Source organism: Ruditapes philippinarum, unplaced genomic scaffold, assembly GCF_026571515.1.
Source record: "Ruditapes philippinarum isolate M1 unplaced genomic scaffold, ASM2657151v2 ctg5645_1_1_1_1, whole genome shotgun sequence".
In the NCBI taxonomy this organism is placed as follows: Eukaryota; Metazoa; Mollusca; class Bivalvia; order Venerida; family Veneridae; genus Ruditapes; species Ruditapes philippinarum.
In genome coordinates, this window is record NW_026853584.1 from 109,093 (window position 1) to 123,068 (window position 13,976).

Genomic DNA, 13,976 nt, shown 5'->3' on the forward strand with positions numbered 1-13,976 from the left:
TATAAAAAGAGATAAGGAAAGAACACGTAAGCGTCATACTTATTATTTCACATGAAGAATTATCCCATTTCCCGGTATCACGACACATTATGGTATTTAATGTCGCGTTATGGCCAATGAAGCACGTCACTTCAGCTAAAGCACCGAATGAGCTATTTCTGTCATCTCTCAAAGCAATGCTTCCTCTATCAATTAGTGGAGGTATTCCACAATCTGTAAGAGGGTAAATATTAAACTTTGATTACTTTATTTTATATTCCTCTTGAATATTGAAATAAGATGCGTTTTATTATCGGAAAACGAGAAAAAGATAGTTCTAAAAGATGTAACTGCATATCTATTAAGGTACAAGTACATGTATGTTAGTACTATAAATAAAAAGATATGTCGCAAACCTTAAATCAGAGATATTGTCAAGATATTAATTCAAATAATTCAAAACAATGAAAGACTACATGCTGCGTTAATACATGTCAATATACTAAAACATGAATTATTGTGACAATGGCATCAAGGGAATCTCAAGCTTTCATAATTATTTCAAGTGATCAACATTCAAAACATTACATACCAATTAAAAAACATCCAACGACATCCCATTCCCCTGTATCGCGACATTCGATTATATCAAGAGTCTCGTTTAAGCCACTTTCACATACTACTTCCGCCAAAGCTCCGTATGTGGTATTTCCTTCTTCTTTTAGGTAAATGGTTCCATTAGATATCGTTAGGACATCTCCACAGTCTGCATATATATGAACTCACCATAATAACTTCTGTAAACAAACGAATTTTCGCGACGAAAATATACCTTTATTCGCTGAAGCCATTGAAGCGACAATATAATATTTCGCGAAAAAGAGTTCGTCAAATAAGAAAAAATATAGTATGCTTATCTTCAAGCTAGATATTTCCTGATTAAGACATTTTTCTACATTCTGTTAAAATCTTAACATTTTAATTGTCTTTAAATTATTTACAGCATATTATGCACTAAAACTATTAAATGTTAATTTCGTTTCTTTCCCTTTATTCTGCTTTAAACATTGGAAAATAAATTAAATTAAAGGTAAAAGAAGACCCAATACATTTGGACAATATGTTTATTATATATGTATAAACCTATTAAGTAACAAGCAGGAACATCCCATTCTCCGGTGTCATGACATTTTATAATGTCTTTGGTTTTATTATAGCCTGTGTTACATGCAACTCCAGCTAAGGCACCGTATGTAGTATTGCCGTCATCTATAAGTGTTATGTTTCCATTTGATATTACTGAGACGTTTCCACAGTCTACAAAAACGTTTTTGATATAATACATAGATTTTATTCAGGCTCGGTTTTCTTCCAAAAACAAAACGTTCCTGTTTAAGTATAGAAACATGTTTTACATTTAAATACAATTAAAAAGTTAATGAAAACTTCAGTTTGTTTTATTCAGTTCGGATATTATATTTCCGCATTATAACAATGCGTAACGTTTCAGTAATTCGTGTCCATACTTTTCGTATCGTGTTTTATAATATTATATATTTAAAATAATAATCTTAAAAAGTGAGATGTCTAGTCTCGAGTAACTTATTTGATAGTCAAGAACTTTACAAATACTGAATAAATCAACAAGCGAACTCCAAGGTGCATATGTAGACATGCTGACCAACATTCTTGTAAACCGTCAAGCTTACAGGTCAAATACTTTTTGAAATATGCATAAACAAGTTAAAAATTGCAAATTTATACAAAGTAAAGGTCAGTAAATCCTAGGTGCATAGCTTCACAGTGACATTGATCATTATTTCTGTAAAGCTGGTTGATTCTAACTCAAGCACTCAAGGAACAAATAACATAACAAAATGAAACAGTTTTTACTAAGGCAATGGCAATAACTCTACAAATACTGGATAAATCCACAAGCGAAACCCAAGGTGCACAACTACACATGCTGACCAACATTCATATTAAGTTTCATGACTCTAGGTAAAACACATTTTATTAATTGAAAATTGCAAATTTTCACTAAGTCAGAGTCAATAACTCTGATAAAACAAATAAATTCACAAGCGAAAACCCAGGCGCTCCACTTCACATGCTGATTAACATTCATATTAAGTTTCATGACCCTAGGTCAAATACCTTTTGAGTTACGGGTAACACAAGTTTAAAATTGCAAATTTTTACTAAATCAATGACTATAACTCTGCAACTACCAAATAATTCCACAAGAAAATACCAAGGTGCACAACTACACAGGCTCATCAACATTCTTGTAAGGTTTAATGATTCAAGGTCAAATCCTTTTTGAGTTTTGTGAGACACAAGTTGAAAATTTAAATTTTTACTAAGTCAAGGGTAATTACTCTAAAATACTAAAAAAACCCACACGAAAATACCCAGGCGCACAACTAAATATGCGTATCAACATTCTTGTAAAGTTTTATGACTTTAGGTGAAATAATTTTTGAGCCACGTGGGACCAAAAATAAGAACGAACGGACGGAAGGACAGACATGTGGAGGGACGAACGGACGGACAAGGGAAAATCTAAGCAGGACCCCAAACCAAAACAGAACAGGGCGCAAGGAAGGGCACGGACAGGCTGATCAACAAAGTTTCATGGCTCCAGGTCAATAAGGTTTTGAGCTACGTGCGACACAAAAGAGAACGGATCTACGGATGGATGGACGGGTAGACGGAAATTCTTTAGGGACAGTAATAATTTGCTCCATTTAAAAGCACGACGGAATGAATGACATCTAAGAGAAAGAACAGTTACCTATTGTTCCTCTAACCACATTATTACTGTCCCGAGAGAGCAGATGGACGGATGAATCGACAAGGGTAAATCTAAATATCTAAATCCCCCCGTTGGGGCACAAAAGTAATCAAACACCCGAGCAATGATGCTTTTTTGTTGAATTTTACGTCGCATCAGCACCTTCCAGCTTTACTGTTTCAGAACAAACCTTAAGTGCCCTTCCCTTATTTAGACAAGAAAGGGCACCTGAGTAGTACCACCGACGTTCCGAAAGCAAGCTGAATAGCTTTCTTTCATGAAAGAATCCACAGTCCCTGTTGTGATTTGAAAACCCACAGTGATGATAGGCAAGTGGATGTATGACATATATGTTGGGACCATAATAATTCAGCTAGCCATTCAATACATCTAACGTTCGGAATAATTATTGATTTCTTGAATTGTCACTTCTTCATGTTTGTTTAAAATAAAAGCGCCGTAAGATTTATGTAGCTAGACGTTACTTCCGCTTTTAGTTGCTGTTGAATAAATTATTTCATATCGCTCTATTGCAAAATAAGAATTATATTTAATATGTAAAACAGATTCTTTAATAAGTTAATCATATACCTAGTATCTGACATTCAGTTGTTTCCCAGAGTCCCGTTTCTAGACATTGTATTATGCCTATGCTTGCATTGTAACCCGTTTCACAGCTAACGTTTGCAAGTGCGCTATACGTTGTGTTATTTACTTCTAGAAGAGTGACAGTACCTTTTGTAACAACAGGTACTTTTCCGCAATCTTAAAAAGAAAAAATTATGAATTATCATAACAAGTTAAAAATTGCAAATTTATACAAAGTAAATGACTTATTTAATTATTCTTACTCATTTGACACAATATATCATATTGCAAGTATACTTACCAACTATTTCGCAACTAATTTTATCCCATTTTCCAGTGTCAAGACATTGTATTGTTTTTGAAGTAGCATTATAGCCTTGTTCGCATGTAACAATTGCTTCTGTGCCATAAGAGCTCAGTCTATCCACTTTTAACTCTACAGCGCCATTATCTAGCTGTGGAACATGTCCGCAATCTAAACAATGAGTAAAATACAAAGTTGATGAAATGACTTGTAGGAAAATAGTAGGAAAGACTTCAAACACCATGAATGATCATTTAAATAGGCAACGCTAAGAAACTATAAACTGATACTAAATATTCAGAATTTAACATTATTAACATGTTCGTAAACTAATAATGAGAAAGGTTTTTTTCCGATCAAACATAAAATATGATTGGTTTCTAAAGTATTTATAGATAACTTTACACCCTATGTCGTCTTTTTGATATGTTATTATTTGATAATATACTTGTACGTACATATATTTTATTATTAATTAGTGACTGTGGTTAATCTTTTACAGCCGGATTTTATATCACCATACCTAACAATTTACATTCAGTAACATCCCATTCCCCGGTGTCCAGACATTCTATGATATTTAGCGTCTCATTATAACCTGTGTCGCATATCACTTCTGCCAAAGCGCCGTAAGTCGTGTTTCCATCTTCTATTAGGGTTATGCTTCCATTCGATATTGATGGTAGGTTTCCACAGTCTGTTAAAATAACAAAAAGTAAAATTAGTTAACCCGACTGATCAAAGTTAGAAATGTGCGTGTTTTTATATTACCCCTTACAGTAACATTCCACTGGTAATTATAGCAGCATTTTGCCTAGAAATCGTCACGGTTGATGTATATTTTAGACATATGTTACTTTACATCGTTTCACTGAATTAAATACAAAGAAATTTATCAACAATACGATATCTGTTCAACACCTTTAGAAATGTGATACAAGTGTCTGTTTTCACATGTAAAATAGCCATTAGAATATTGACACGAAAAAACTATTAGACTTATAAAACAACACTAAAGATTTCTTTTTTTGCATTACTTTATTCATAATAAACATAGTTTATGTATTGTGCTTCTTTTTAATAATAACAATATTTACACATTCCGAGCTTTAATGACTCGAACAATGAAAAGATTTGAATGATAGGGAGTCTGGAGGATAAGGTTTCTTGATTCAATATAAAACCAGATTTGTGAAAATATTTTGCCTTGCATATAAAGTTTCACCTGATCATGAATATAATTTAAGGAAGTAAATTAGGTTTCCTTTCTTTTCTTTCTCATTCATTAAACAAAACTGAATTAAACTATTAAAAGCAATTTCACCTAACAACTGTGTCCTTACGTATATCAATGCTTCTGTTACGTATAGGTGAATCAATTTACCTATTGAATCACATGTTGCATTGTCCCATTCGCCTGTTTCTAGACACAGTATTGTGTCTACTGTCGCGTTATATCCTGTTGAACATGATACACTCGCTATTGCACCATACGTGGTATTTCCATCTTGTGTAAGAGTAATTTGTCCATTAGCGATGACCGGAGCAGCCTCACAATCTTCAAATAGAACTCAGATAAATTACATTTTAAACATAATCTATACAATTGCGTTCATTTCATGTATGACTTTTACATATTTATAAAAATAAATACATGTAGGATATTTTAATTTAAACATTTTTATCACTAAGACAAGTATTTCAAATTTAATAATTTCTTCATCCATTTTTTTAAATGATTAAAAGTTACCTAATATTTCACACTGTGGAGTTTCCCATTTTCCTGTTTCTAGACAAAGTATTGTTTCGGAGGTTGCATTGTAGCCAACGTTACATATAACCTCGGATAATTTACCATATGTAGTATTTTCAGCTTCTTGTAATGCCACAATCCCATTTAAAACGTCTGGCACAGCGTCGCAATCTGGTCAGTAATGAATTCATATTTATGTGTTGACAACCCATGTGCGAAATTCCAGATTATTTGCAAACTCCGATTTTCAAGAATAATAAATTTCATTGTGTGTAATGACCCAAAACTAAAAATTGGGATAAGGATAAAAATCGCAGATAAAATCGATTTTCAATTTGATACTGAGTATTTCATGTTTTTCTTATTTCTCCGTTTTAAGTGCAAAAGTTAAAATTTGTAGGAAATATTAAATTTTATATATTGTTTATTTTTTTTACTTTGTTTGATACTTAAATGGAAAGTCTGTCAGAGCACATGGTGACTTTGAAGTTTAAGTGTTGGAGAAAAATCCTCAGGTGCCCCTCCGTATATCTTTCAGGCACGAGCGGAGCTACAATAAGCTAGAAAGATAGCTTCCTAAAATAGCTAAAATTGTGTCCATGGGACAAGGGTGCCCCTACACTCCAGTGTTTTGTCAATTTACTGACTCTTAGGTCAAATTTTCTTGGGCTACACGTGACACAAGTTGAAACCTGAATTTTATTCACCAAATAAATGACAAAAACTCTACAAATACTGAATAAATCCACAATAAAAATCTAAGGTGCATAACTGCACATGCTGACCAACATACTTTCAGGACTACAGATCTAATACGTTTTTAGCTATGCATGAACAAGTCAAAGATTCATACTAAGTCAAGGGCAATGACTCTTTTAGACAGAAAAAAATCCACTTGCAAAACCTCAGGTGCACAGCTCCACAGTGTTTGATCATCATTCCTGTAAAATTGGTTGATTCTAATTCAAGCACTTTAGGTACATATGACACAACATTTTTGGAATGGCTTTTACTAAGTCAAGGGCAATTTCTCTACAAATACTGAATAAATCCACAAAACCCTAAATTGCATTGTTACATATGGGACCAGTATTTCTGTAAAGTTTCATGACTCTAGGTCAAAGACTTTTTGAGATGTACATGCACAAGTACAAAATTCCAATTTTTTACTAATTCAAGGACAATAACTCTATAAATACTGAATAAATCAACAACCGAAAACACTGGTGCACAACTACACATGCTGACCAACATTCCTATAACGTTTAATGATTCTATGTCAAATACCTTTTGAGCTAAGTGCGACAAAAAATGGAAATTGGAAATTTCACTAAGTCAAGGGGCATATTTTTTACAAACCAGAATACAATGGAATAAATCCACAAGCAAAACATCAGGTTCATAACTTCACAACCTGAACAACTTTGCATGACCCTAGGTCAAATACTTTTTGAGCTACGTGCGATACATGCTGAGCAACATTCCTGTAAAGTTTCATGACCCTAGGTCAAATGCTTTTTGAGCTACGTGCGACACAATTTGAAAATTGCAAATTTTTACTAAGTCAAGGGCAACAACTCTACAAATACTGAATAAATCCATATTTAAACACCAAGGTGCACAACTACACATGCTGACCAATATTCTAAAATTTCATGGATCTAGGTCAAATAGGTTTTGATCTACGTGCGACACAAAATAGATCGAACTGATGGACGGATAGACGGATGTTCTAACGGGACAGTAATAATGTGGCTACTCTATTGTTCTCTCTATTGTTCTTTTTAGCCACATAAAAGAAAATAGCCTATATAAGCATTACGAAATGAATTACATTACAAAGAAAGAACAGTCGCTTATTGTCCCTCTAGCTACATTATTACTGTCCCGTGAGAGTGGATGGACGGATGGACGGACAAAAATAAATCTAAATGCACCCTCCCCCTATAGTTGGGGCACAAAAAGTAATCCAAAACCCGAGCAATAATACTTTTTTTGCTGAATTTTACGTCGCACCAACACCTTCCAGCTTAACTTTTGCAGAACAAATCTCAGGTGGCCTTCCCTCATTTAGGCACAAAGGGGCACCTGAGTAGAACCACAGACGTTCCGAAAGCAAGCTGATTAGCTTCCTCTCATAAAAAATCCATAGCGGTATAGGCAAGTGGATTATAACATATATATTGGGACCATAATAATTCAGCAAACCATTAAAACATTTAACATTTGGCACAATTATTGATTCCTTGTATTGTCACTTCTTCATGCTTGTTTGAAATAAAAAAGGCTGTAAGTTTTATGTTGTTAGATTTTACTTTTGCTTTTAGTTGCTGTTGAAAAAGTTATTTCATATTGCTCTATTGCAAAATAAGAATTATATTTAATATGTAAAACATGCTTTTCTTTAATAAGTTAATCATATACCTAGTATCTGACATCCAGTTGTTTCCCAGAGTCCCGTTTCTAGACATTGTATTATGCCTATGCTTGCATTGTAACCTGTTTCACAGCTAATGTTTGCAAGAGCGCTATACGTTGTGTTATTTACTTCTAGAAGAGTGACAGTACCTTTTGTAACAACAGGTACTTCTCCGCAATCTGAAAAAGAAAATTATGAATTATCATAAGTTAGTTAATGACTTATTTAATTATTCTTACTCATTTGACACAATATATCATATTGCAAGTATACTTACCAACTATTCCGCAACTAATGTTATCCCATTTTCCAGTGTCAAGACATTGTATTGTTTTTGAAGTAGCATTATAGCCTTGTTCACATGTAACAACTGCATCTGCGCCATAAGAGCTCAGTCCATCCACTTTTAACACTACATTGCCATTATCTAGCTGTGGAACATTTCCGCAATCTAAACAATGAGTAAAATACAAAGTTGATAAAATGACATGTAAGGAAATAGTAGGGAAGACTTCAAAACATGAATGATAATATAAATAGGCATGTCTAAAATGATACTGAATGTCGCAGAATTAGACATTTATAACATGTTTGTAATCTAATATTGAGAACACTAATGTTTCCGATCAAAAATAAAATATGATTTTCTTCTAAAGTATTGTTAGATAGCTTAACACTCTCGGTCGTCTTTTCCATATGTTATTATTAGATAATATGCTTGTACTACATATTATATTATCAATTGTGACTGTGGCTAATCTTTTAAGACGATTTTTATATCACCATACCTATCAAATTACATTCAGTAACATTCCATTCCCCGGTGTCGCGACATTCTATTACATTTAGCGTACCATTGTAACCTGTGTCGCATGTCACTTCCGCTAAAGCGCCGTAAGTTGTGTTTCCATCTTCTATAAGGTCTATGCTTCCATTCGATATTGATGGTACTTTTCCACAGTCTGTTAAAATAACAACATGTAAAAGTAGTTAAAAGATTGAACAAAATAATATTGTGCGTGTCTTTATATTATCGTTTAGAGAGTGACCATTCCACTGGTAATTTAAGCAGCATTTTCGTCTAGAAATCGTCAAGGTTGATGTATACTGACATCCAATGCTGACATCTTGACTTTTTCCCAATTAAGCAGCAAGAATACTAAATCTAATTGTTTATATACGTAACTACGAGTATGTTTAAGAAAACAAGCAAATTCTTAGATGTACAACTTCACATGCATACCGTTTCATGACGGTCTTAGTCAAATACGTGAATTACGCACAAAACAAGTTGAAAATTGCACATTTTCTATGTCAAGGGCAATTACTTTACAAATATATCGACAAGCGAACCCTCAGGTGCAAAACTACACATGCTGACCAACCTTCCTATAAAGTTTCATCACTCCAAGTCAAATACCTTAAATTTTGAATTATGCGCGACACAAGTGGAAAAAATCAAACATTTTTTAAGTCAAAGGGAATTACTCAAAGCACAACTTCACATGCTGATCCATATTCCTGTAAAGTATGTTGACTCTAGGTCAAAGGCAAATGTATGTCAACTCCCCCCAAGAGTTGGGGCAAAAAAATACTAAATTATGTCTCAAAGCACGTTCATTATTTTGCAAGAAAGTTAAAACATCTTTCTTCATGTAAGCATGTACAATGACGCTACCTGGCTTACGAAGGTCGATGGTCCTATTCAGGTACTCGTTCGTGCATGAAACAATGCAAAGAGGTTAACCTGAGGAATTTTTCCATCGGTAAAGCTCGAAAGCTACAATATGACCTTATAGCGTTGGTGCAACATAAAACAATACCAAAGCAAACAATCAATGTCGTTACAATCAGCATGACACTGTGAACTTTAATCTTTTTTCGCTTAAATGCCTAGATAAAACAACGCAAGTACACACCAACAATATCACAAGTCGTGTTATCCCATTTCCCATTATCGCCACACTCTATGGTAGGTAAGGTTGTGTTATAGCCGGTGTTACATCTAACTTCTGCAATAGCACCATAAGTGCTATTTACAGCCTTGTTTAAGGTTATGGATCCACCATTAATCAACGGAACAGTTCCACAATCTGAAAACGTGTTTATCAAACATCAAAACATCTATTCTACTTTAAAAGGTGTATTATTCATTTTCAATACAGTTTACCCATGGTATTAGTAACTCATAATATAATTACCTTACCAAATTATATAAGAACCACATCAGCATTATGGAAATAATCTTGTCTATAAAAATCAATCTTGTTCTGACCAAACTAATTCTTTGCAAATCATATACGAAATGCACAAGCTTTTATGAACATGTGATTGGTGTTTCCTTTTATCAATTTTTGCATTATTATGCATGTATAAACTTGCCTTTAAGATCACATGTAGGTTTATCCCATTCGCCAGTATTGTGACATTCTATAATATCTCGCGATTTGTTATAACCTGTGTCACATATTACTTCAGCTAAAGCACCGTATGAGGTATTCCCGTCTTCATTAAGTTCTATGCGTCCATTCAAAACTGATGGGACATTTCCACAGTCTAAATAAAAAACCAAAGAAAAACATTACTTGTCCTTGTTGTGAGTTACCTGCTCATGAAAAGGCCAAACATAGACAGATCACTTTAAAAGGAAGAGATGTGACCTATATTTTATTCGTTATCTCAAAACATTGCTTCATTTATGATTCTCTTTAATAATGCAAATTTTAAAAAGATTCTTTTCACTTGTTTAAATTGTCCTTCTTTGTGTAAAAACTTGAAAAAACTGTAGATTTTTATTTTAAAACAATTAACATAGTAAAATTGAAATTGATAATGATAAATAAGTACAACGAAAAATAAATATACCCAACTTACTGATCAGGAATTGTTTTATTGCAACACTTTCACTCTCATAGATTGCATACAAGTACAGAGGTATTATAGTGCAATCAACGTGACTCGAGTTTGATAAAACTGACAATTTTTCATGAAAAGATTGAAAAATGTACCTATTTATCAATCGACTGACGCTAAATCAATGGTCATCACATACAGTTAACAAGAACCGGTTGAACCTGGTGATGCTCCCCGAGACGGTTTTGGACACAGGAAAGTATAAAAAATGAACAAAGGGCAAAAACTCCATAATTACGCACTGCACTTCAATTCAATAAGATCTATCTATCTATAAAGTTTCCTGATGATATCTCTTATAGTTTCAGAGTTATGTCTCGGGTAAAATTCAAAGTGTAAAAATGAACAAAGGGCAATAACTTCAAAATTAGACAAGGCATTGTTTAGGTTCTTTAAGCATTGAAGTTCTATCCAATGATATCTATCTACCTACAAAGTTTCATGTTGCTATCTTTAATAGTTTTAGAGTATGTCCCGGACAAAAGTCAAAAAGTAAAAATAAACAAAGGGCAATAACTTCAAAATAAGGCAAGGCAGAGTTATGATTCTTTAGCACTGCACTTCTACCTAATCATAGCTATCTATCTACAAAGTTTCATGTTGATATCTCTTATTATTTTAGAGTAATGTCCTGGACAAAGTTCAAAGTGTAAAAATAAACAAAGGGAAATTATTTAAAAAATAGACAAGGCAAAGTTACGGTTCTTATGCACTGCACACCTTCTCAATGAGATATATCTACCTACAAAGTTTCATGTTGATACCTCTTATAGTTTTGAAGTTATGTCCCGTACAAAGTTCAGTGTCAAAATAAACAAATGGGAATAATTCAAAAATTAGGCAAGGCAGAGTTACGGTTCTTAAGCACTGCACATCTACTCAATGAGATTTATCTACCTACAAAGTTTCATGTTGATACCTCTTATAGTTTTAAAGTTATGTTCCGGACAATGTTCAAAGTGTCAAAATAAACAAAGGAAAATAATTCAAAAATTAAGCAAGGCAGATTTACGGTTCTTGTGCACTGCAAACCTACTCAATGAGATCTATCTACCTACACAGTTTCATGTTGATACCTCTTATAATTTTAGAGTTATGTCCTGGACAAAGTTCATAGTGTCAAAATAAACAAAGGGAAATAATTCAAAAATTAGGCAAGGCAGAATTACGGTTCTTGTGCACTGCACACCACCCTAATGAGATCTATCTACCTACAAAGTTTCATGTTGATACCTCTTATAGTTTAAGAGTTATGTCCCGGACAATGTTCAAAGTGTCAACATAAACAAAGGGGAATAATTAAAAAATTAGGGAAGGCAGAGTTACGGTTCTTGTGCACTGCACACCTACTCAATGAGATCTATCCACCTACAAAGTTTCATGTTGATACCTCTTGTTGTTCAAAGGTATGTCCCGGACAAGAAAAGCGGACGGACGGACCGACGGATGGACGGACAGACGGACATTCTTACATCTATTGTTATGAGAACAATAGACCAAACCCCATAATGTAGCTCTGGTTTGTACGGAAGGACAGACGGACGGACAAGGCGGCGACTATATGCCCCCCCGAAATTTTTCGAGGAGCATAAAAACTGTAAAGAAATATCTTTGAGATTTACAATTTGATTTAGAAAACAACACACCAATAATATTGCAAGTGATGTTGTTCCATTCCCCTGTGTCCTGACAAACTATGGCGTTTAATGTTGCGTTATAGCCTGTGTTACATGTTACTTCGGCTAAGGCGCCGTATGAGCTATTTCCACCCTCTTGTAATAATATGTTTCCATCATTTATAAACGGCACATCTCCACAATCTGCAAACATAACGTCAAATATTGAAATTATATTTTCTTATGACAATCACTTGTATCAAAACGATTAACATCCCTTTCAAATGCTAGAATTATACATGGGCATAACAATGATAACTTAAGAAAATGCATTTTAATGTTTTGTTTATTTGTTTTTTGTTGTTGTTGTTGTTGTTTTTTCTACATAAAGTAAATATTTTCATCTATATGATTTAATCATTTTCAAAAAACAAAACAAAAAACAACAAAAAAAACAACAACAACAAAAAAAACAACAAACAATTTATGCAGTTAAAAACATTCGTTAATGGGTAATACTTAATATCATTTAATTTATCTTTTAGGGGATTTTAATAAGACTTGCTGTCATTGACAAGACGGAAAATCCTTCTTGTAACATACATAATACATAATAACAATGCTGATATCATAAGAGATAAAAATAGCATAGATATTAACATTAAGACACAACTTATTATGTATAATTACAAACCAACAATAGTGCAAGTCCTGTTATCCCATTCCCCTGTATCAAGACACTGTATAGTATCTGACGTTGTGTTATAGCCTGTGTTACATGTTACTTTGGCTAAGGCGCCGTATGAGCTATTTCCCTCCTCTTGCAAAAATATATTTCCATCATTTATAAACGGCACATCTCCACAATCTGCAAAAATAACGTCAATTTTGTTACAAATGACTTTTTTTTTGACAATCAATTGCATCAAGACGAATGACATCCCTTTCAATTGCTTTGCCATTATTGTAAAGAATATTAAATTAAGTTTCAAATCGGGAATATTTGATGTTGTTGTAATTTTTGTAAAAGATCTATTAGCTATCCAATCAATTCACATAACGTCGTATCTCATTCTCCAGTAGAACGACATTCTGTCACATTACGTATATCTATCAATATACGTCACCGTTGGTATCTCCACTTAATGCTCACATTGAATCCACTAAGTATGCAAATCATAATGTGACCCCGTCTTTTTGTATCATTAGCTCCACCACAGTTTTATTACAAGTTCGCCGTTTCCCCATTACTCCGTCCATCCGTATAGACACTGTATAGTAATATCAATTTGATAATTTCACTGTTTTGAATTTTAGCCCCTTATGTAAATGACGTAAATGACGTCACGTTGTATTATTATTTGGCGCGCTTTTCATTCAGTGTTAGGTTTAATGTCTTTTTAAAACGTTTCTTTGCATATAATAAAAAGAAATTTGTTTAGTTTAGTGTAAGATCGAAATATATTTCACCTTGTGAACAGCAAAAGTTCATATTTCACTCGTGGCTGCGCCACACGTGAAATATACCTTTTGGTGCTCACTCGGTGAAATATATTCCGATCTTACACTGATCTAAATAAATATACTCTATGTATTCGTGTGATAAA

At 33.5% G+C, this 13,976-nt stretch overlaps 1 protein-coding gene across 1 annotated transcript in view; it reads right to left on the bottom strand.

The window, feature by feature from the left end:
- Nucleotides 1-3,359: 3,359 nt before the first annotated feature.
- LOC132737261 (sushi, von Willebrand factor type A, EGF and pentraxin domain-containing protein 1-like) overlaps nucleotides 3,360-13,976 on the bottom strand; it is a 35,537-nt gene continuing 24,920 nt past the window's right edge. The window contains exons 9-20 of the mRNA XM_060724520.1: nucleotides 13,064-13,237; nucleotides 12,400-12,573; nucleotides 10,223-10,396; nucleotides 9,760-9,933; nucleotides 8,629-8,802; nucleotides 8,118-8,291; nucleotides 7,846-8,019; nucleotides 5,419-5,592; nucleotides 5,053-5,226; nucleotides 4,192-4,365; nucleotides 3,666-3,839; nucleotides 3,360-3,541 (exon numbers count right to left, since the gene is read on the bottom strand). Coding sequence (XP_060580503.1) covers nucleotides 3,360-3,541; nucleotides 3,666-3,839; nucleotides 4,192-4,365; nucleotides 5,053-5,226; nucleotides 5,419-5,592; nucleotides 7,846-8,019; nucleotides 8,118-8,291; nucleotides 8,629-8,802; nucleotides 9,760-9,933; nucleotides 10,223-10,396; nucleotides 12,400-12,573; nucleotides 13,064-13,237 — 2,096 coding nt within the window. The remainder of the gene's footprint in view (nucleotides 3,542-3,665; nucleotides 3,840-4,191; nucleotides 4,366-5,052; nucleotides 5,227-5,418; nucleotides 5,593-7,845; nucleotides 8,020-8,117; nucleotides 8,292-8,628; nucleotides 8,803-9,759; nucleotides 9,934-10,222; nucleotides 10,397-12,399; nucleotides 12,574-13,063; nucleotides 13,238-13,976) is intronic.